General features: G+C 42.7%; 1 protein-coding gene across 1 annotated transcript in view; it reads right to left on the reverse strand.

Annotated features, from left to right (window-relative positions):
* Positions 1-21,664, reverse strand: part of LOC138975019 (RNA-binding protein Musashi homolog Rbp6-like) — a 56,446-nt gene that overhangs the window by 20,152 nt on the left and 14,630 nt on the right. The window contains exon 4 of the mRNA XM_070347666.1: positions 5,870-5,954. Coding sequence (XP_070203767.1) covers positions 5,870-5,954 — 85 coding nt within the window. The remainder of the gene's footprint in view (positions 1-5,869; positions 5,955-21,664) is intronic.

Consider the following 21,664-nt stretch of genomic DNA (forward strand, 5'->3'; position numbering starts at 1 on the left):
CTCCCACCCCATCACCTCCTATCCCTCCCACCCCATCACCTCCTGTTCCTCCCACCCCATCACCTCCTATCCCTCCCACCCCATCACCTCCTATCCCTCCCACCCCATCACCTCCTGTTCCTCCCACCCCATCACCTCCTATTCCTCCCACCCCATCACCTCCTGTTCCTCCCACCCCATCACCTCCTATTCCTCCCACCCCATCACCTCCTATTCCTCCCACCCCATCACCTCCTACCACCACCACACAAACAGGGAAAAATTAAAGAAATGTGCAGGAAAGGGCAGACGCCACAAAAGGCGAGCTTGGCAGAAAACAAAAAGCTGGCTTCCAATGAATGATTTGCCATTGATCGACAGGAAGAAAAAACCGTTGGGACAGGAAGGAGGAGGGACAGAGAAGGAGTAGGAGGAAGAGACAGACAGCGACACGAGACAGAGAGAGAAAAAGAGAGAGAGAGAGGGGGAGATATAAAGGCAGAGAGAGAGAGAAAGATATAAAGACAGAGAGAGAGAGTGACTGGGAGAGAGAGAGAAATAAAAACAGACATACAGACAGACAGCGACACGAGAGAGAGAGAGAGAGAGAGAGAGAGAGAGAGAGAGAGAGAGAGAGAGAGAGAGAGAGAGAGAGAGAGAGAGAGAGAGAGAGAGAGAGAGAGAGAGAGAGATAGACAGAAAGAGAATGGTGGAGGGGGAGGGGCCTTGAGCTACCCCAATTGGACTAGGCCGAGTGTTTCCGTTCCTCAGAGAGCGCAGCTGTGCGAGCTATGCCACAATCAGGGTGGGACTCCCTGGGGGACAGTCCTCTCTGCATTCATTTCAATGTGTGGCCTCTTCCCCGACCGAGAAACAACACACACTGCTGGCCACGGTACCACGCTTTTCATTTTCACCCCAACTCAAGCTTTGAAAGAATGGGTCGTTATGTTTTAGTGTTGTTTTTTTCTCCGATCGTATTTCCTTCTTCGACTCTGGTTGTTTCGCTGTTGCTTTGTTTTTGGTTTTTGTCGCCTTTTATAAAAAAATATTTCTTTCTTTCTTTTTCTTTGATTTTCTTCATTTGAGCCATTGGTGCCGCCTTAACATTTGTATGGTGACGTCATAGTTACATTTCCAGCATTTTGTGGATGATTGGATGATGATCGCCGTTTCTTTTAGAGTGGGTAAGTTTCACAATATTAAGGGTACTCAAAATTAATATGTTATTTACCACAGGATCGTTTGTTGATTTAACTTTTTCTTTACACAACTGCCGATACAAAAACAAAAAAATCGTAAAACCTACCCCACGCATGAGCAATTCTTCAAACACTAGATGCAAACTAAGTGTTGTAAAGTATTTATGTCAGACCACAACGTTTTCAAACAAAATCTCCATCTACACACATTAAATATTAGGTACAAAACTGGATTTAACTTGACAGTAACAGCCCAAATAAATTCGACCGAAGTAAAACAAAAAATCCATCTTGTTAAGAACATTTACATAATTGTGTTGCTGGCGTTCGCTTGCCTTTCAGTTACGATTATAGCGGGTTGTAAACTTAAGAACCGTTTTACCAATTTCGAATTAGTTGAACCTTTTCTCTCTTTTCAATTAGAATTATCTGAGCATTGCTAAAAGATGCCATTGGAGAACGTCCAAGACTACCAACAAGACTACCAACGACCGCAGACGAATAAAATTCGCCTCCAGTGCAGGTTACAGAAATCGAAAAACAAAAACCTCGCACGTCGCAAAAATGTCCTTTCAATGGCAGAATACTTAGCATTTCGGTATAAACAGACGAGAGGCGTGGTCTGAAGACGGATGCTTACTCAATGAGTACAGATAGAAAGAGTGACTACATTGTTATTCATCAGGATTTAACAATTGAGCAGGTCTCTCGCGCTGGGACGGTTTTGTTTGCCTAGTGTCTAGCGGGGTTATTTCGGGGTATATAGTTCAGTGTGGGCGTCCGTCTGTCTGTAATCCCCCCTCTCGTGATGTCTATAGCTTTACAATCGTCGCTCGTTGGTTTCAGAATAACTTGGATTAATGGGCTGGTAGCCGGGCTAGTTGGGTTTAAAATGAAAGCACTAAAACACCTGAGTAATGAGAGTTATCTGGCATCGATTGAAAGCCATCAACAGTTACAATCCTAGGCTAACAACACTTACATATAACACCTGAGTAATGAGAGTTATCTGGCATCGATTGAAAGCCATCAACAGTTACATATAACACCTGAGTAATGAGAGTTATCTGGCATCGATTGAAAGCCATCAACAGTTACATATAACACCTGAGTAATGAGAGTTATCTGGCATCGATTGAAAGCCATCAACAGTTACATATAACACCTGAGTAATGAGAGTTATCTGGCATCGATTGAAAGCCATCAACAGTTACATATAACACCTGAGTAATGAGAGTTATCTGGCATCGAGTGAAAGCCATCAACAGTTACAATCCTAAGCTAACAACACTTACATATAACACCTGAGTAATGAGAGTTATCTGGTATCGATTGAAAGCCATCAACAGTTACAATCCTAAGCTAACAACACTTACATATAACACCTGAGTAATGAGAGTTATCTGGCATCGATTGAAAGCCATCAACAGTTACAATCCTAAGCTAACAACACTTACATATAACACCTGAGTAATGAGAGTTATCTGGCATCGATTGAAAGCCATCAACAGTTACATATAACACCTGAGTAATGAGAGTTATCTGGTATCGATTGAAAGCCATCAACAGTTACATATAACACCTGAGTAATGAGAGTTATCTGGTATCGATTGAAAGCCATCAACAGTTACATATAACACCTGAGTAATGAGAGTTATCTGGTATCGATTGAAAGCCATCAACAGTTACAACACCTGAGTAATGAGAGTTATCTGGTATCGATTGAAAGCCATCAACAGTTACATATAACACCTGAGTAATGAGAGTTATCTGGTATCGATTGAAAGCCATCAACAGTTACATATAACACCTGAGTAATGAGAGTTATCTGGTATCGATTGAAAGCCATCAACAGTTACATATAACACCTGAGTAATGAGAGTTATCTGGTATCGATTGAAAGCCATCAACAGTTACATATAACACCTGAGTAATGAGAGTTATCTGGCATCGATTGAAAGCCATCAACAGTTACAACACCTGAGTAATGAGAGTTATCTGGCATCGAGTGAAAGCCATCAACAGTTACAATCCTAGGCTAACAACACTTACATATAACACGGAGTCGTGGAAGATAAAGACGTATTATTTGCGACCTCAATGCAGATTGATCATTTATTGCGCTAAACTTGGAAATTTAAAGTGAAATACTGGCTTCTAATCACTTGCAGAGTCAGTGCATACTGCCGATTTATTGCATGCAAACTGCATCCTTTCTTTTTTTCCCGTTTCTTTTTTTTTCCAAACAAATAATCTCTCTAAAAAACAAAGAACTTAATGTTTCATTTATTGGTACGCCCAGAAGCAGATACGTTTCGTGTTTTGTTCTGTTTGTTAGCCATCTTGGTGTTGTGTTCTGTTTATTAGCCATCTTGGTGTTGTGTTCTGTTTGTTAGCCATCTTGGTGTTGTGTTCTGTTTGTTAGCCATCTTGGTGTTGTGTTCTGTTTGTTAGCCATCTTGGTGTTGTGTTCTGTTTGTTAGCCATCTTGGTGTTGTGTTCTGTTTGTTAGCCATCTTGGTGTTGTGTTCTGTTTGTTAGCCATCTTGGTGTTGTGTTCTGTTTGTTAGCCATCTTGGTGTTCTGTTCTGTTTATTAGCCATCTTGGTGTTGTGTTCTGTTTGTTAGCCATCTTGGTGTTGTGTTCTGTTTGTTAGCCATCTTGGTGTTCTGTTCTGTTTATTAGCCATCTTGGTGTTGTGTTCTGTTTGTTAGCCATCTTGGTGTTGTGTTCTGTTTGTTAGCCATCTTGGTGTTGTGTTCTGTTTGTTAGCCATCTTCGTGTTGTGTTCTGTTTATTAGCCATCTTGGTGTTGTGTTCTGTTTGTTGGCCATCTTGGTGTTGTGTTCTGTTTGTTAGCCATCTTGGTGTTGTGTTCTGTTTATTAGCCATCTTGGTGTTGTGTTCTGTTTATTAGCCATCTTGGTGTTTTGTTCTGTTTGTTAGCCATCTTGGTGTTCTGTTTGTTAGCCATCTTGGTGTTCTGTTCTGTTTATTAGCCATCTTGGTGTTGTGTTCTGTTTGTTAGCCATCTTGGTGTTGTGTTCTGTTTGTTAGCCATCTTGGTGTTGTGTTCTGTTTGTTAGCCATCTTGGTGTTCTGTTTGTTAGCCATCTTGGTGTTTTGTTCTGTTTATTAGCCATCTTGGTGTTGTGTTCTGTTTGTTAGCCATCTTGGTGTTGTGTTCTGTTTGTTAGCCATCTTGGTGTTGTGTTCTGTTTGTTAGCCATCTTGGTGTTGTGTTCTGTTTGTTAGCCATCTTGGTGTTGTGTTTGTTAGCCATCTTGGTGTTTTGTTCTGTTTGTTAGCCATCTTGGTGTTTTGTTCTGTTTATTAGCCATCTTGGTGTTGTGTTCTGTTTGTTAGCCATCTTGGTGTTCTGTTCTGTTTGTTGGCCATCTTGGTGTTGTGTTCTGTTTGTTGGCCATCTTGGTGTTGTGTTCTGTTTGTTGGCCATCTTGGTGTTTTGTTCTGTTTATTAGCCATCTTGGTGTTGTGTTCTGTTTGTTAGCCATCTTGGTGTTCTGTTTGTTAGCCATCTTAAACTGATCTTGGGATACGTGCAAGAAAAATACTTCTGGCGCTTTAAAGTTGACGTACAAAATCGACAATGCCGATATACTGCACCCTGCATACTGAATATCACTTCACAGACCAATGCTCTTTCTCTGTTTATTTCCATAATGTCTTACCCTATCCAGCTATATTGCTTCACTGTTAATTTAAGCGCCTTCAGTAGCCATTCTTCTGAAACTCTTCACTCTTCGTTCAGATTCGCGTGTCTTTGTGTTTCACTTTGACACGTCACTTCCGTCGGTGTTGGGACTCGTAACCCCCTATTGAATAACCGTTTAGTTCAAATCTTGTTCAATACATCGTGTGATTCGTTCAATCTAGTGTAAACCGTACGATGCAAGTAGGCTAAAAACAACAGCATCCGTCAAAGTACTATGGGGAATTAAAAAATACAAGCATTTTTAAATAACAAAAAGCAGCAATTGGAGGGAGGCATGCACAACTACTGCATCACATTACAAGCACGCAAAGTGAAAAGTAGCATGCAGGTGTTAAACCCACACGACATATATACAGGACATAAACACTGAAGTGACTATTACAGTGTAGAAAATGAAGGATTGAAATAAATGAAGAATTGTACAAGACTGGACAGAAATAAATAAATAAATGAATACATTAATATGTAAACAAATAGGTAAACGAATAAATAAATAAATGAATAAATAAATAAATAAATAAATAAATAAATAAATGAATAAATAAATAAATAAATAAATAAATAAATAAATAAATAAATAAATAAATAAATAAATGAAAGCAACTCAGTGAAATCGTGTAATTACACACAAAAATCAGAGACACAAAAGATCATCAAATAAAACATCACAAATGAACAAATATGAATATAAATAAATAAATAAATAAATAAATAAATAAATAAATAAATTATATTTACGAAAATAAAAGGCATCGACGATTTTCCAATAAATAACAGAGAAAAAACAAACATTATTTCCGTAGAAACAGCACCACAAATACATACACAAGACAATCACTAGACCACCACCACATACACCACAACTACACAACAAAAAACGCCACAGTACTATAAAAAAAAAAAAATGAATAGTGATAAAAGACAAACGCCAAGTGACCACACGACCCATACCGTTTTGGCATCAATACAATGAGGACCGTTCGCCAGCACCTTGTCTACGCTAGATGATTCTTTGTACGTTACGAAGCCAAAGCCCCTGCAAAAGAAGCAAAAACACAAACACCAGTCAATCTAGCTGCTAAGGCTAAAGTTGTACGGAACTGCATTACACCCTTCATACGTCTAAAGATACCCGCTTTCCAGTGTAAACCAGCATGTAAATCACCACATGTGTGTCCAGGCTTTTACATGGAATACATTCCAAAGTGTAAACCAGCATGTAAATCACCACATGTGTGTCCAGGCTGTTACATGGAATACATTCCAAAGTGTAAACCAGCATGTAAATCACCACATGTGTGTCCAGGCTGTTACATGGAATACATTCCAAAGTGTAAACCAGCATGTAAATCACCACATGTGTGTCCAGGCTGTTACATGGAATACATTCCAAAGTGTAAACCAGCATGTAAATCACCACATGTGTGTCCAGGCTGTTACATGGAATACATTCCAAAGTGTAAACCAGCATGTAAATCACCACATGTGTGTCCAGGCTTTTACATGGAATACATTCCAAAGATCAGCAACCTGGTTGCTTCTTGTGCAGATCGGGGATTTTGTCTCTGAATCAATTTAGCAGATTGGATTTTGTCTCTGAATCAATTTAGCAGATTGGATTATGTCTCTGAATCAATTTAGCAGATTGGATTTTGTCTCTGAATCAATTTAGCAGACTGGATTATGTCTCTGAATCAATTTAGCAGACTGGATTATGTCTCTGAATCAATTTAGCAGATTGGATTATGTCTCTGAATCAATTTAGCAGACTGGATTATGTCTCTGAATCAATTTAGCAGACTGGATTATGTCTCTGAATCAATTTAGCAGATTGGATTTTGTCTCTGAATCAATTTAGCAGATTGGATTATGTCTCTGAATCAATTTAGCAGATTGGATTTTGTCTCTGAATCAATTTAGCAGACTGGATTATGTCTCTGAATCAATTTAGCAGACTGGATTTTGTCTCTGAATCAATTTAGCAGATTGGATTATGTCTCTGAATCAATTTAGCAGATTGGATTTTGTCTCTGAATCAATTTAGCAGATTGGATTATGTCTCTGAATCAATTTAGCAGATTGGATTATGTCTCTGAATCAATTTAGCAGACTGGATTATGTCTCTGAATCAATTTAGCAGACTGGATTTTGTCTCTGAATCAATTTAGCAGACTGGATTTTGTCTCTGAATCAATTTAGCAGACTGGATTTTGTCTCTGAATCAATTTAGCAGACTGGATTTTGTCTCTGAATCAATTTAGCAGATTGGATTATGTCTCTGAATCAATTTAGCAGATTGGATTATGTCTCTGAATCAATTTAGCAGATTGGATTGTGTCTCTGAATCAATTTAGCAGATTGGATTGTGTCTCTGAATCAATTTAGCAGATTGGATTTTGTCTCTGAATCAATTTAGCAGACTGGATTATGTCTCTGAATCAATTTAGCAGACTGGATTTTGTCTCTGAATCAATTTAGCAGACTGGATTATGTCTCTGAATCAATTTAGCAGATTGGATTATGTCTCTGAATCAATTTAGCAGATTGGATTTTGTCTCTGAATCAATTTAGCAGATTGGATTATGTCTCTGAATCAATTTAGCAGATTGGATTTTGTCTCTGAATCAATTTAGCAGACTGGATTATGTCTCTGAATCAATTTAGCAGACTGGATTTTGTCTCTGAATCAATTTAGCAGATTGGATTATGTCTCTGAATCAATTTAGCAGATTGGATTTTGTCTCTGAATCAATTTAGCAGATTGGATTATGTCTCTGAATCAATTTAGCAGATTGGATTTTGTCTCTGAATCAATTTAGCAGATTGGATTATGTCTCTGAATCAATTTAGCAGATTGGATTTTGTCTCTGAATCAATTTAGCAGATTGGATTTTGTCTCTGAATCAATTTAGCAGATTGGATTATGTCTCTGAATCAATTTAGCAGATTGGATTTTGTCTCTGAATCAATTTAGCAGATTGGATTATGTCTCTGAATCAATTTAGCAGATTGGATTTTGTCTCTGATTCAATTTAGCAGACTGGATTTTGTCTCTGAATCAATTTAGCAGATTGGATTATGTCTCTGAATCAATTTAGCAGACTGGATTATGTCTCTGAATCAATTTAGCAGATTGGATTATGTCTCTGAATCAATTTAGCAGATTGGATTATGTCTCTGAATCAATTTAGCAGATTGGATTATGTCTCTGAATCAATTTAGCAGACTGGATTTTGTCTCTGAATCAATTTAGCAGATTGGATTATGTCTCTGAATCAATTTAGCAGATTGGATTATGTCTCTGAATCAATTTAGCAGATTGGATTATGTCTCTGAATCAATTTAGCAGATTGGATTTTGTCTCTGAATCAATTTAGCAGATTGGATTATGTTGATTCAGCAACAATGACTCCCATTCTGCACAAAAAGGCGCTAGGCTGTATTCTATGTGTTCCACTCCTACAGGTAGGCTGTATTCTATGTGTTCCACTCCTACAGGGCTGTATTCTATGTGTTCCACTCCTGCAGGGCTGGTCGTATCCCATGTAACAGCCTGGCCAGGTATGTGTTGGTGTAAGCGATCGTTTACACAGGAAGAAAAGTATATTAACTGGTTACTGCTTTACACTAGTCGTACACTTCACTAGCATTCCGTTACTAGTGCAATCTCCTGTACAGTATAACTAGTCTAATAACTTTTCGTTTACAGTAACTATAGTCTAATAACTCTTCCTTTACTCTAATTATTCTAACCAATCATTAACTAGTCCAGGATGATTGTTTTCAGCAACTATGCTGAATATCAAGTGTGGCATGCTAGCATTTCAGTCACTATCCAATATATTCTACCAATGCAGTTGTAGCAATCACAAAATAATGCAAAGCTCTCTTAAACAAATACTCAAGATAGATTTACTGTCAACAGGCCACATTGCAAAACTGCTAAGAGATCGTCTACTTCTAGCCCATACAATCTTACACACTTGATCTTATACAATCGCAAACGTTACTAGAGCTAACAGGCTACATAATTATGTACACAATCTAATACAGTGTGACCCCCCCCCCACCCCCACCCCCCCAAAAAAACAAAAAACAAAAAAGTCGCGTAAGGCGAAATTACTACATTTAGTCAAGCTGTGGAACTCACAGAATGAAACTGAACGCACTGCATTTTTTCACAATGACCGTAGTCCGCCGATTGTGCAAAACGGAGTGAAACTGACGAGCCTGTTCAGCGCGGTAGTGGTTTCGCTGTGCTGCATAGCACGCTTTTCTGTACCTCTCTTCGTTTTAACTTTCTGAGCGTGTTTTTAATCCAAACATATCATATCTATATGTTTTTGGAATCAGGAACCGACAAGGAATAAGATGAAATTGTTTTTAAATCGATTTCGGAAATTTGATTTTGATAATAATTTTTATATTTTTAATTTTCAGACCTTGTTTTTAATCCAAATATAACATATTTATATGTTTTTTGGAATCAGAAAATGATGAAGAATAAGATGGATCGTTTTATAAAAAAATAATTTCAATTACAATTTTCAGATTTTTAATGACCAAAGTCATAAATTAGTTTTTAAGCCACCAAGTTAAAATGCAATACCGAAGTCCGGCCTTCGTCGAAGATTGCTTGGCCAAAATTTCAATCAATTTGATTGAAAAATGAGGGTGTGACAGTGCCGCCTCAACGTTTACAAAAAGCCGGATATGACGTCATCAAAGACATTTATCGAAAAAATGAAAAAACCTCCGGGGATATCATACCCAGGAACTCTCATGTCAAATTTCATAAAGATCGGTCCAGCAGTTTACTCTCAATCGCTCTACACACACACACACACACACACACACACACACACACACACACACACACACACACACACACACACACACACACACACACACACACACACAATCAATCAATCAATCAATGAGGCTTATATCGCGCATATTCCGTGGGTACAGTTCTAGGCGCTCTGCAGTGATGCCGTGTGAGATGAAATTTTATACGGCCAGTAGATTGCAGCCATGTCGGCGCATATTTACCTTTCACGGCCTTATTCCAAGTCACACGGGTATGGTAGACAATTATTAACTGTGCCTAAGCAATTTTGCCAGGAAAGACCCTTTTGTCAATCGTGGGATCTTTAACGTGCAAACCCAATGTAGTATACACGGGGGGTGGTTCGGACACCGAAGAGAATCTGCACACAAAGTTGACTCTGTGAAATAAATTTCCGCCGAACCTGGGATCGAACTCGCGCTGACAGCGGCCAACTGAATACAAATCCAGCGCGCTACCAACTGAGCTATATCCCCGCCACACACACACACACACACACACACACACACACACACACACACACACACACACACACACACACACACACACACACACACACACACACACACACATACATACATACACTCACACATACACCACGACCCTCGTCTCGATTCCCCGTCTATGTTAAAACATTTAGTCAAGTTTTGACTAAATGTAAAAAGAAGAAAAGAGCTAAGTACAAGTACTACGGTTGTTGGACGAATAACTTCATATTTGGTTACATTAATTCCAGCTCATTCATGACCAGTCCACAACATTGCAAGCGTATTGGTCAGTGTGTTGGTCAGTGTGTTGGTCAGTGTGTTGGTCAGTGTGTTGGTCAAATGATCTGACTTAAGTGTGTTGATCAAATGATCTGACTTAAGTGTGTTGGTCAAATGATCTGACTTAATTGTGTTGGTCAAATGATCTGACTTAAGTGTGTTGGTCAAATGATCTGACTTAAGTGTGTTGGTCAAATGATCTGACTTAATTGTGTTGGTCAAATGATCTGACTTAAGTGTGTTGGTCAAATGATCTTACTTAAGTGCTCTTTGGAGAAAAATAATCCGAATTCCGGATTCGGGGATCGACTCAACAGTACAAGGTTTGAAAGTGAGCGATTGCCAAACTAACCCGTTTGAAGCCCTCTAGTTTGTTACTGTCGGGGTCATTTAAAAGACCTAGTATTCCATTGCCTTGTGTTCGGTCCGATATCTTTTCCCCGAGTTCTGTAACATTTAAATTAACGTGTCCTGAAAACGCTCAGCCCTCTTAATACCCCAACATGACAGTGTTGTTTGAATTTATGAAATTTAGAAAAACGGAGATAGCATTTTTTTTTCCGTGTTATCTGTTTGACACATCACAAAGTTCATGCCCGGTGAAGTTAACAACCAAAAGAAACAAACTCTAGCTTAATCGAATCAAGTTTGACGTGCCCCTGGCTATAATCGATAAAGCTGCCCATGCACCAACACACCAACAGTACAGACGAAGGAACAGCCTGCTGTATGCTTGCTCTTCCATCACCCAAACTCTTCCCTGGAGGCGCGACCGAAGCCATGGCTTAAAAATGACCCAAATCTGTCATGGCGGGCCGTAATTGGTAACCAAATTTTATTTCAATGACTTGCCTAGCGCCGAGAACAACACATTTGTGCTTGTTAGGCGGCCGGCGTGTGGAGATCTTCACTTCTCAGAGCTCCCAATTTGGAACGCAAACACCAGTGAAATGCCGCGGCTTGCGGGGTGTATCATAAAGGCTGAACGTGCTGTTGCCTAGTAACGCTACAATCGCTGCTGTCCACAGGGAGAGAGGCCCATGTACAATACGTCCCACAGTTTTAATCAGAAATTCCTTGGGATAAAGTACATGCTGTACCCTTCCTCCGTCCTAATGATGTGTGTTTTGTGACGGAAATCGGTACAGAAAGGTAAACTTCGCGACATATTGTGAATTCACAAATGGAACCTGTTAAAATCCACGGAAAAAAAAATTGAAATCGACGCACGACGGTTGGTTTTATGTATGGAACTACCGTGCTCAGCAACGACGAGCAAGTCTCAAGAACTCTGATGACGAACAGCTCGCACACATCATAGGAAAACGCAATCAGCCATGATTTCCGTTGCTCATGTCCGCTGGCTTAAAACCTTACTCCATTATTACTCCCTATTTTTGTTTAATGACAAATAACTTTACCAGAGAGCAGTTAATGTAACTTCAAAGCTCTCGTAATACCAATAAAGACGTTATGTCACGTGACAACTAACATCTGCCTGCAATACACACGCGAACTGACACAATTATGCAGTGCCTGGCTTTCTGTCGTTGCCCGCTAATTACATTTTGATCCGATAGTAGAGAATGTAATCTAGCATTTCTTTATTTGACAACATGTATGAAAACAGGAATAAACGCCTGTATTAGATAAGACGTATTGTACCCGTGCTGCTCTCTAACGCCTGTACTAGATGAGACGTATTGTACCCGTGCTGTTCTCTAACGCCTGTATTAGATAAGACGTATTGTACCCGTGCTGTTCTCTAACGCCTGTACTAGATGAGACGTATTGTACCCGTGCTGTTCTCTAACGCCTGTACTATATGAGACGTATTGTACCCGTGCTGTTCTCTAACGCCTGTATTAGATAAGACGTATTGTACCCGTGCTGTTCTCTAACGCCTGTACTAGATGAGACGTATTGTACCCGTGCTGCTCTCTAACGCCTGTACCAGATGAGACGTATTGTACCCGTGCTGTTCTCTAACGCCTGTATTAGATGAGACGTATTGTACCCGTGCTGCTCTCTAACGCCTGTACCAGATGAGACGTATTGTACCCGTGCTGTTCTCTAAGAGGGCTGTCACACATGCGACTGAGTCGCGCGATTTACCCCGTCACACAGCCGACTCAGTCGTAGAAAACAGCTACGACAAGTCTGCGACTCAGTCTCATGCGATTCCCTCGTAGCTTTGAGGTTTAGAACATGTTCTATTCCTGCGATCCAGTCGTCGGTCAATCGCAGGGGCAGAGCCAACAGAGCCAATCAGAACGCGTTGCTGCGGCCTTGACGCCGTGACGTAAAATAATGGCGGACAGTGGCGTACAGCGTCTCTTCGTCGATTCAAAACTTGTTGGAAGAACAGCTTTTTACTCAGATATAAAGGAGACGTTTTAGGCGTGTACAGCGGTCGGAAAACATTAATTGCAGCTGTCTGGGAACTTTATTTCTTGCAAAGGCGTAATGCTGAAAGGAATTTTTCAGAAAGGTAGAGCGACGTTCGAACATTTAGCGTCTGCTCTCGCAAAGCGCGTTTGCCGTGTTCACTATGACACATCACTTCCGCCCCGCTCGCGTGGAGTTATCGTTCGCCAGTCGTTCGTCTATCGTTCATCGTGTGACGGGTCAATGGCCTACGATGTGATGTGCGATCGGCCAAAGACTGAATCGCAAGACTGAATCGCAACGACTGAGTCGCCTGTATGACCGAGGCTTAACGCCTGTAATAGATGAGACGTATTGTACCCGTGCTGTTCTCTAACGCCTGTACTAGATGAGACGTATTGTACCCGTGCTGTTCTCTAACGCCTGTACTAGATGAGACGTATTGTACCCGTGCTGCGATCTCAAACGAGTTTGTGTGGACGTGTTTTTACTGCTAACTGCAAGAAATAAAAGGAGGGTTTATTCATAACACGCCTTTATAGTACGACGGCAAGAAATAAAAGGAGGGTTTATTCATAACACGCCTTTATAGTACGACGGCAAGAAATAAAAGGAGGGTTTATTCATAACACGCCTTTATAGTACGACGGCAAGAAATAAAAGGAGGGTTTATTCATAACACGCCTTTATAGTACGACGGCAAGAAATAAAAGGAGGGTTTATTCATAACACGCCTTTATAGTACGACGGCAAGAAATAAAAGGAGGGTTTATTCATAACACGCCTTTATAGTACGACGGCAAGAAATAAAAGGAGGGTTTATTCATAACACGCCTTTATAGTACGACAGCAAGAAATAAAAGGAGGGTTTATTCATAACACGCCTTTATAGTACGACGGCAAGAAATAAAAGGAGGGTTTATTCATAACACGCCTTTATAGTACGACGGCAAGAAATAAAAGGAGGGTTTATTCATAACACGCCTTTATAGTACGACGGCAAGAAATAAAAGGAGGGTTTATTCATAACACGCCTTTATAGTACGACGGCAAGTCTAGCGTGTAATCACCATTACATGGCAATCAACTGACATGGATTTGATGGTACCACCATCTTGGGTTATGATAATACGCAAGATATAAGTGTGAGACTCTACAGAGAACGCGATGAGATCATGAAGACAAACAGCAAATGTCAAGCCTTTCACGATTGGTTGCCTTTCCAGGAACACTAGCTTACAACCACTGTGTTTATGCGTGGCAACACAAACGTTCAGGGGACGTTCGCTTGTTTGAAGATCGTCAGAGGGTGAAGACTCCCAGACAAATCTAATTTTAAGGGGAAGTGGCCTGTCCTAACATCGACGACCTTGACCTCTGCCGTCATACCGAGTCAGGGAACTGTCAAAAGGCTGTCCTCAATAGATCCCCAAGTTGACTTTACACACACTCTGCGGCGTCTTTTGACCGGAAATCTATTGCCAAAGCTTCGTGCAGTGAGTTTCGTGAAATCTATTGCCAAAGCTTCGTGCAGTGAGTTTCGTGAAATCTATTGCCAAAGCTTCGTGCAGTGAGTTTCGTGAAATCTATTGCCAAAGCTTCGTGCAGTGAGTTTCGTGAAATCTATTGCCAAAGCTTCGTGCAGTGAGTTTCGTGAAATCTATTGCCAAAGCTTCGTGCAGTGAGTTTCGTGAAATCTATTGCCAAAGCTTCGTGCAGTGAGTTTCGTGAAATCTATTGCCAAAGCTTCGTGCAGTGAGTTTCGTGAAATCTATTGCCAAAGCTTCGTGCAGTGAGTTTCGTGAAATCTATTGCCAAAGCTTCGTGCAGTGAGTTTCGTGAAATCTATTGCCAAAGCTTCGTGCAGTGAGTTTCGTGAAATCTATTGCCAAAGCTTCGTGCAGTGAGTTTCGTGAAATCTATTGCCAAAGCTTCGTGCAGTGAGTTTCGTGAAATCGACTTGGCCCAGTCCACTTCGCGCAGTTAATATCAGCTTTTCCGCAGCGTCTCAGCCAATCAAACGACTACTCTTTCAAGTCCTGCACCATCCTCTAGGATTGACGTATGGCAAGAGACAGAGCCTTCGTGTAAAGACACGACTTGCCGTCCCTCGACGTCACTGTCAGCAGTGGATTATAGAACAACGTTATGCCCACAACATAAAAACTTCCATGGACACACGAAATCCATCAAAACGCTTACAACTTCAAAATGTTTCTTGTAACAGCTGTACGTGTGTGTGTGTGTGTGTGTGTGTGTGTGTGTGTGTGTGTGTGTGTGTGTGTGTGTGTGTGTGTGTGTGTGTGTGTGTGTGTGCGCTCTAACGCTGCAGGTCATGTTTCTGTCGTGGTCGTGTACTCCTTGTAGTCGCCAATCTAAAGCGGTCGCTAGTTCCCCCTGTCTGAGGTATCGGTCAATAACACCAGGCAGCGGCAGGCAGCGGCAGGCACAACAGTGAAGTCCAATTACACTAACCAAGCTCTTAGACACTGCTAACCGCAGCCAGCTCCACGACACGACTGACGGGCTGAGTGCACTGTACTGGCGCTGATACAGTGCTAGCTGCCCCTCTTCTGAGAGCACCAACACTTGTGGGGAAAGGTTTTAAACTGGGAGAGAGTCTTAAAATTGAAGCCCATTTACAAACAATAGGAATACAAAATCAAAGAAAGCGGGGTATTGAAATGTGGGAGATTTAAATCGTGAGGTCGGGGAGGCATGAGGTGTGTGTGTGTGTGGGAGGCATGAGGTGTGTGTGTGTGTGGGAGGGGTGTGTGTGTGGGAGGCATGAGGTGTGTGTGTGTGGGAGGCATGAGGTGTGTGTGTGTGGGAGGCATGAGGTGTGTGTGTGTGGGAGGCATGAGGTGTGTGTGTGTGTAGGAGGGGTGTGTGTGGGCGTGGAGTTTTGAAAAGCTGTACTTGAGGAGGGAGAGGGGGATGTGTTATGAAAAGCTGTACTTGAGGGGGGAGAGGGGGATGGGTTATGAAAAGCTGTACTTGAGGGGGGAGAGGGGGATGGGTTATGAAAAGCTGTACTTGAGGGGGGAGAGGGGGATGGGTTATGAAAAGCTGTACTGGAGGGGGGAGGGGGTGTGTACAACATACGGTGTACATCTGGATGGTTCTGACGGACAGTGTGTGTACGGACGTTATGAACACAGCCTGAGAAAGCAAGGCATTACAATGGGGATTCTTTCAGCCTGAGAGAGCAAGGCATTACAATGGGGATTCTTTCAGCCTGAGAGAGCAAGGCATTACAATGGGGATTCTTTCAGCCTGAGAAAGCAAGGCATTACAATGGGGATTCTTTCAAGTCGAGCGAGTCTTCACAGAGGGGTTCCGCTGTAGCGAGTGTGCTGGGATGATACAGAGTACATCAGGACCACTGGGATGATACAGAGTACATCAGGGCCAATGGGATGATACAGAGTACATCAGGACCACTGGGATGATACAGAGTACATCAGGACCACTGGGATGATACAGAGTACATCAGGACCACTGGGATGATACAGAGTACATCAGGGCCACTGGGATGATACAGAGTACATCAGGGCCACTGGGGCGATCGAAAAGAAGAAGATCAGGGCCACTGGGATTATACAGAGTACATCAGGGCCACTGGGATGATACACTGTACATAAGGACCATTTGATGATACAGAGTACATCAGGACCACTGGGATGATACAGAGTACATCAGGACCACTGGGATGATACAGAGTACATCAGGGCCACTGGGATGATACAGAGTACATCAGGGCCAATGGGATGATACAGAGTACATCAGGACCACTGGGACGATACAGAGTACATCAGGGCCAATGGGATGATACAGAGTACATCAGGACCACTGGGATGATACAGAGTACATCAGGACCACTGGGATGATACAGAGTACATCAGGACCACTGGGACGATACAGAGTACATCAGGGCCAATGGGATGATACAGAGTACATCAGGACCACTGGGATGATACAGAGTACATCAGGACCACTGGGATGATACAGAGTACATCAGGGCCACTGGGATGATACAGAGTACATCAGGACCACTGGGATGATACAGAGTACATCAGGACCACTGGGATGATACAGAGTACATCAGGACCACTGGGATGATACAGAGTACATCAGGACCACTGGGATGATACAGAGTACATCAGGACCACTGGGATGATACAGAGTACATCAGGACCACTAGGATCATACAGAGTACATCAGGACCACTGGGATGATACAGAGTACATCAGGACCACTGGTTCATTCTGATAGCACATTGCCGTGCAGGGAGAAAAACGAGGGATCGTTCACTTTGACCTGAGTGTCCTCAACATGGCCCGTTGACTGGAACAGAGATTGAGGAGGGTGTGTGTGTGTGTGTGCTATAAGGGAAGGTACACTTTGACCTGATTGTCCTCAACATGGCCCGTTGACTGGAACAGAGATTGAGCCGGTTGTGTGTGTGTGTGTGTGTGTGTGTGTGTGTGTGTGTGTGTGTGCTATAAGGGAAGGTTCACTTTGACCTGATTGTCCTCAAAATGGCCCGTTGACTAGAACAGAGATTGAGCCGGTTGTGTGTGTGTGTGTGTGTGTGTGTGTGTGTGTGTGTGTGTGTGTGTGTGTGTGTGTGTGTGTGTGTGCTATAAGGGAAGGTACACTGCATGCAGTGTACAAGGGGGTTGGTAAAATCCAGGGAAAGGGAGGGGGATGTCAGCACTGTACAAGGGGGTTGGTAAAATCCAGGGAAAGGGAGGGGGATGTCAGTGCAGTGTACTGTAGAGGTCCACCGTTCTGAATCTGAGTAGATCCATCTCAGTAGTTAATTCTGATACTGTAGGAGATAGACTTCCAGGAAGGGGCACGGGGATGTTGTCCATGTTGACCTGATTGCTCTGGTAATGAGCAAGGAGGTGTGTGTGTGTGGGTGGGGGGGGATAAATGGGCGGTTGCACAAAAGAGATTCCCCTGGCCTACGGAGTTGAAACTCGTTGGAGAGGAAGCTCTTTGGTTGCACTGTGCTATATCGTAAAACTCCTTTTTAAGACCCCCCCCCCAATGTCAGGCTTTCCCTGGTTAGAGACTCTTACTTTCATTCTCTGTACATTTACCTCCATTTAAAGACTCCCTCCTTTGTAAGACTCCCTCCTTTTTAAGACTCCCTCCTTTTTAAGACTCCCTCCTTTTTAAGACCTTATTTATTCAGAATTGTCAAGGTCTTGACTTCCACTTTCTCAGATTTTCTGTAACTTTACCTCCATTTAAAGACTATCTCCTATATAAAACCTAATTTTCTCAGTTTGTCCATGTCTTAAATGGGAAGGTAACACTGACTGTACACCGAGTGCAGTGTAGTTATGTCTCGTGCACGACGGTCTTTAAAGCATTAACCTGAAGAGACTATACACCGAGTGCAGTGTAGTTATGTCTCGTGCACGACGGTCTTTAAAGCATTAACCTGAAGAGACTATACACCGAGTGCAGTGTAGTTATGTCTCGTGCTGAAGAGACTGTACACCGAGTGCAGTGTAGTTATGTCTCGTGCTGAAGAGACTATACACCGAGTGCAGTGTAGTTATGTCTCGTGCACGACGGTCTTTAAAGCATTAACCTGAAGAGACTATACACCGAGTGCAGTGTATTTATGTCTCGTGCTGAAGAGACTATACACCGAGTGCAGTGTAGTTATGTCTCGTGCTGAAGAGACTATACACCGAGTGCAGTGTAGTTATGTCTCGTGCACGACGGTCTTTAAAGCATTAACCTGAAGAGACTATACACCGAGTGCAGTGTAGTTATGTCTCGTGCTGAAGAGACTATACACCGAGTGCAGTGTAGTTATGTCTCGTGCTGAAGAGACTATACACCGAGTGCAGTGTAGTTATGTCTCGTGCACGACGGTCTTTAAAGCATTAACCTGAAGAGACTATACACCGAGTGCAGTGTAGTTATGTCTCGTGCACGACGGTCTTTAAAGCATTAACCTGAAGAGACTATACACCGAGTGCAGTGTAGTTATGTCTCGTGCACGACGGTCTTTAAAGCATTAACCTGAAGAGACTATACACAATAATAGCCATGGTGCTTGTCCTTCGGGTCCGAAGAAGACTTTTTCGTTTTGCATCCTATCTATGTACACGGAGGTGGCTCTGCAATCCTAGTCTGGAGTATTAGTGCACGTACAACTCGCTGAGTGCAACTCATCCCGACACTGGCGTGCAGGGAACGCGGGAAGCGCTGAGGGAGTGGTTGACTTTGACCTGCATGCCGTGGTGACGAGGCCGGGTGACGAGATTGCCAGTTGACTCTAATGGAGCCGTCGTTAGCGCTCCCCGGCCGCTGCCAACCGCTGCTGGCACAGAGGTAAGTAAAAATAGCCCGCCACCGTCCCTGACAACCTCCAAGGGGGAATCTAGGTCAGCACGGCAACACGGGCCCTGCCGCACAATTACTCATTGCTTTTGCATGATGGCGTCCGGTCGACTGCCCCCCCCCCCCCCCTCCCACGGCTGGCAGGGGGTCCCATTGGGTGTCCCACAAGGGTTTGTGCTGTCTCCTCGCTCTCATCATTCAAACACAATTCTCCGCAATTGTCCTGGACGCGCTACAATGACCAACACGACTATATCCACACATTGTTTTTGCTAGTTTGGCTGAATTCTGTCTTTTCTTGTTCGTCAGAGGGGTATCACCCCGTATTTAGAGTAAAGTTTTCCGATGTAAAATGCAGAATGAGCGCAATGCCTCATTTGAAGCCCTCGATCAAAGATATTCGTAGCCTAGAACATCTTCGCCTTGACTGAGAGGCCGCGGGCTGCCCGGTAAACGACGTTAAACACCAAATAAAGAAAGGACCTGAAGGCCGCGGGCTGCCCGGTAAACGACTAACGCCAGAAGGTACAGGAGACTGGGTTCCTACGACGAACATGGCTTATTTTAGAAGAACTGTTCTTGCATTCGTCGCTGAATAATTATGCTGGTGTTTTGTTGTGGGAGTTTTCCCAATTCGATACATAATTAAGTATATGGTACGTTGATTCTGAATGCCCCTGACCATTGGCTGATTGATTAAACCACGGTCAGACGCGATGGTTATTTCAGTACAGCAAGCCCTCGACGAGGAGTGACCTGACGGTGTCTGACCGCAGAGACGGCAGTACAATACAATACAATACAATAATCTTTATTCATCTCTAAAAGAGAAATTACAAGCTTGACTGTGTGTCTGTAAAATCAATCAATTAATCAATCAATCAACCATGCATGTAGTAACATTCATATCGCATATTCACATCATATCGTTACACGCAAACATTGTACCCACACACTTACTAAAATAAGCCTACAAATAGAAGCAATGCATTGCCTGTTTAAAAATTATATCACAGTAGAGAAGCCGCAGGGAGAACGAGATTCAAACGGAGCATTAGTGGCCACACTTCTCCCCCAGGACCGAGCTGACCTGCTTAGCGCGTCCTTTGTGGGCGGAAAATTGCTGAGAGAGGAATTTAAGGTCTGCTACAGACACCGAGCTAGTGGCCACAGACCTAGCTGTCCGTCCTGACACCCGCTACACAGCGATTGGCGCCAAAACACATTTGTTCCTTCTCTCGCCATCTTGCTTGCCGTTTCTGCCGCGTTCTGTCGGTCTCGCCGCTCTTTCTGTTCTACTACCGTTCTGCCGCGTTCTGTCGGTCTCGCCGCTCTTTCTGTTCTACTACCGTTCTGCCGCGTTCTGTCGGTCTCGCCGCTCTTTCTGTTCTACTACCGTTCTGCAGCGTTCTGTCGGTCTCGCCGCTCTTTCAGTTCTACTACCGTTCTGCCGCGTTCTGTCGGTCTCGCCGCTCTTTCATTTCTACTACCGTTCTGCCGCGTTCTGTCGGTCTCGCCGCTCTTTCAATTCTACTACCGTTCTGCAGCGTTCTGTCGGTCTCGCCGCTCTTTCTGTTCTACTACCGTTCGCTGCCGATCATCTCTTTTCTTGCCTGGGCCCATCAGGCATCTTTTGCATTCGATACACACCCCAGACTGAAATGGTGCTTCCCCGTCAAGGTAAAAAGGTACACTAATTGGAGGGAGAAAAGCTGTCAGATTCTTGCAAGTGAAGTCAATTCGTTGTGAAATTCGATAGATTTTATACCAAAATTCGATTACTTCGAAGACGTAAGTGAGAAGGCAAGGATTTTGAGGTGAAGCAAATTTCTACGTTTAAATACTTTTTTTTTTCAAACGAACAAGTTTGATTCCATGATGAGTGTAAAGTACCAAAGGACGATTATTGGTACTTGGTATTTACGAGATCACCAAAGGACGATTATTGGTACTTGGTATTTACGAGATCACCAAAGGACGATTATTGGTACTTGGTATTTACGAGATCACCAAAGGACGATTATTGGTACTTGGTATTTACGAGATCACCAAGGACGATTATTGGTACTTGGTATTTACGAGATCACCAAAGGACGATTATTGGTACTTGGTATTTACGAGATCACCAAAGGACGATTATTGGTACTTGGTATTTACGAGATCACCAAGGACGATTATTGGTACTTGGTATTTACGAGATCACCAAGGACGATTATTGGTACTTGGTATTTACGAGATCACCAAGGACGATTATTGGTACTTGGTATTTACGAGATCACCAAGGACGATTATTGGTACTTGGTATTTACGAGATCACCAAGGACGATTATTGGTACTTGGTATTTACGAGATCACCAAGGACGATTATTG

The sequence above is a fragment of the Littorina saxatilis genome, linkage group LG9 (genome assembly GCF_037325665.1).
Source record: "Littorina saxatilis isolate snail1 linkage group LG9, US_GU_Lsax_2.0, whole genome shotgun sequence".
Classification (NCBI taxonomy): Eukaryota; Metazoa; Mollusca; class Gastropoda; order Littorinimorpha; family Littorinidae; genus Littorina; species Littorina saxatilis.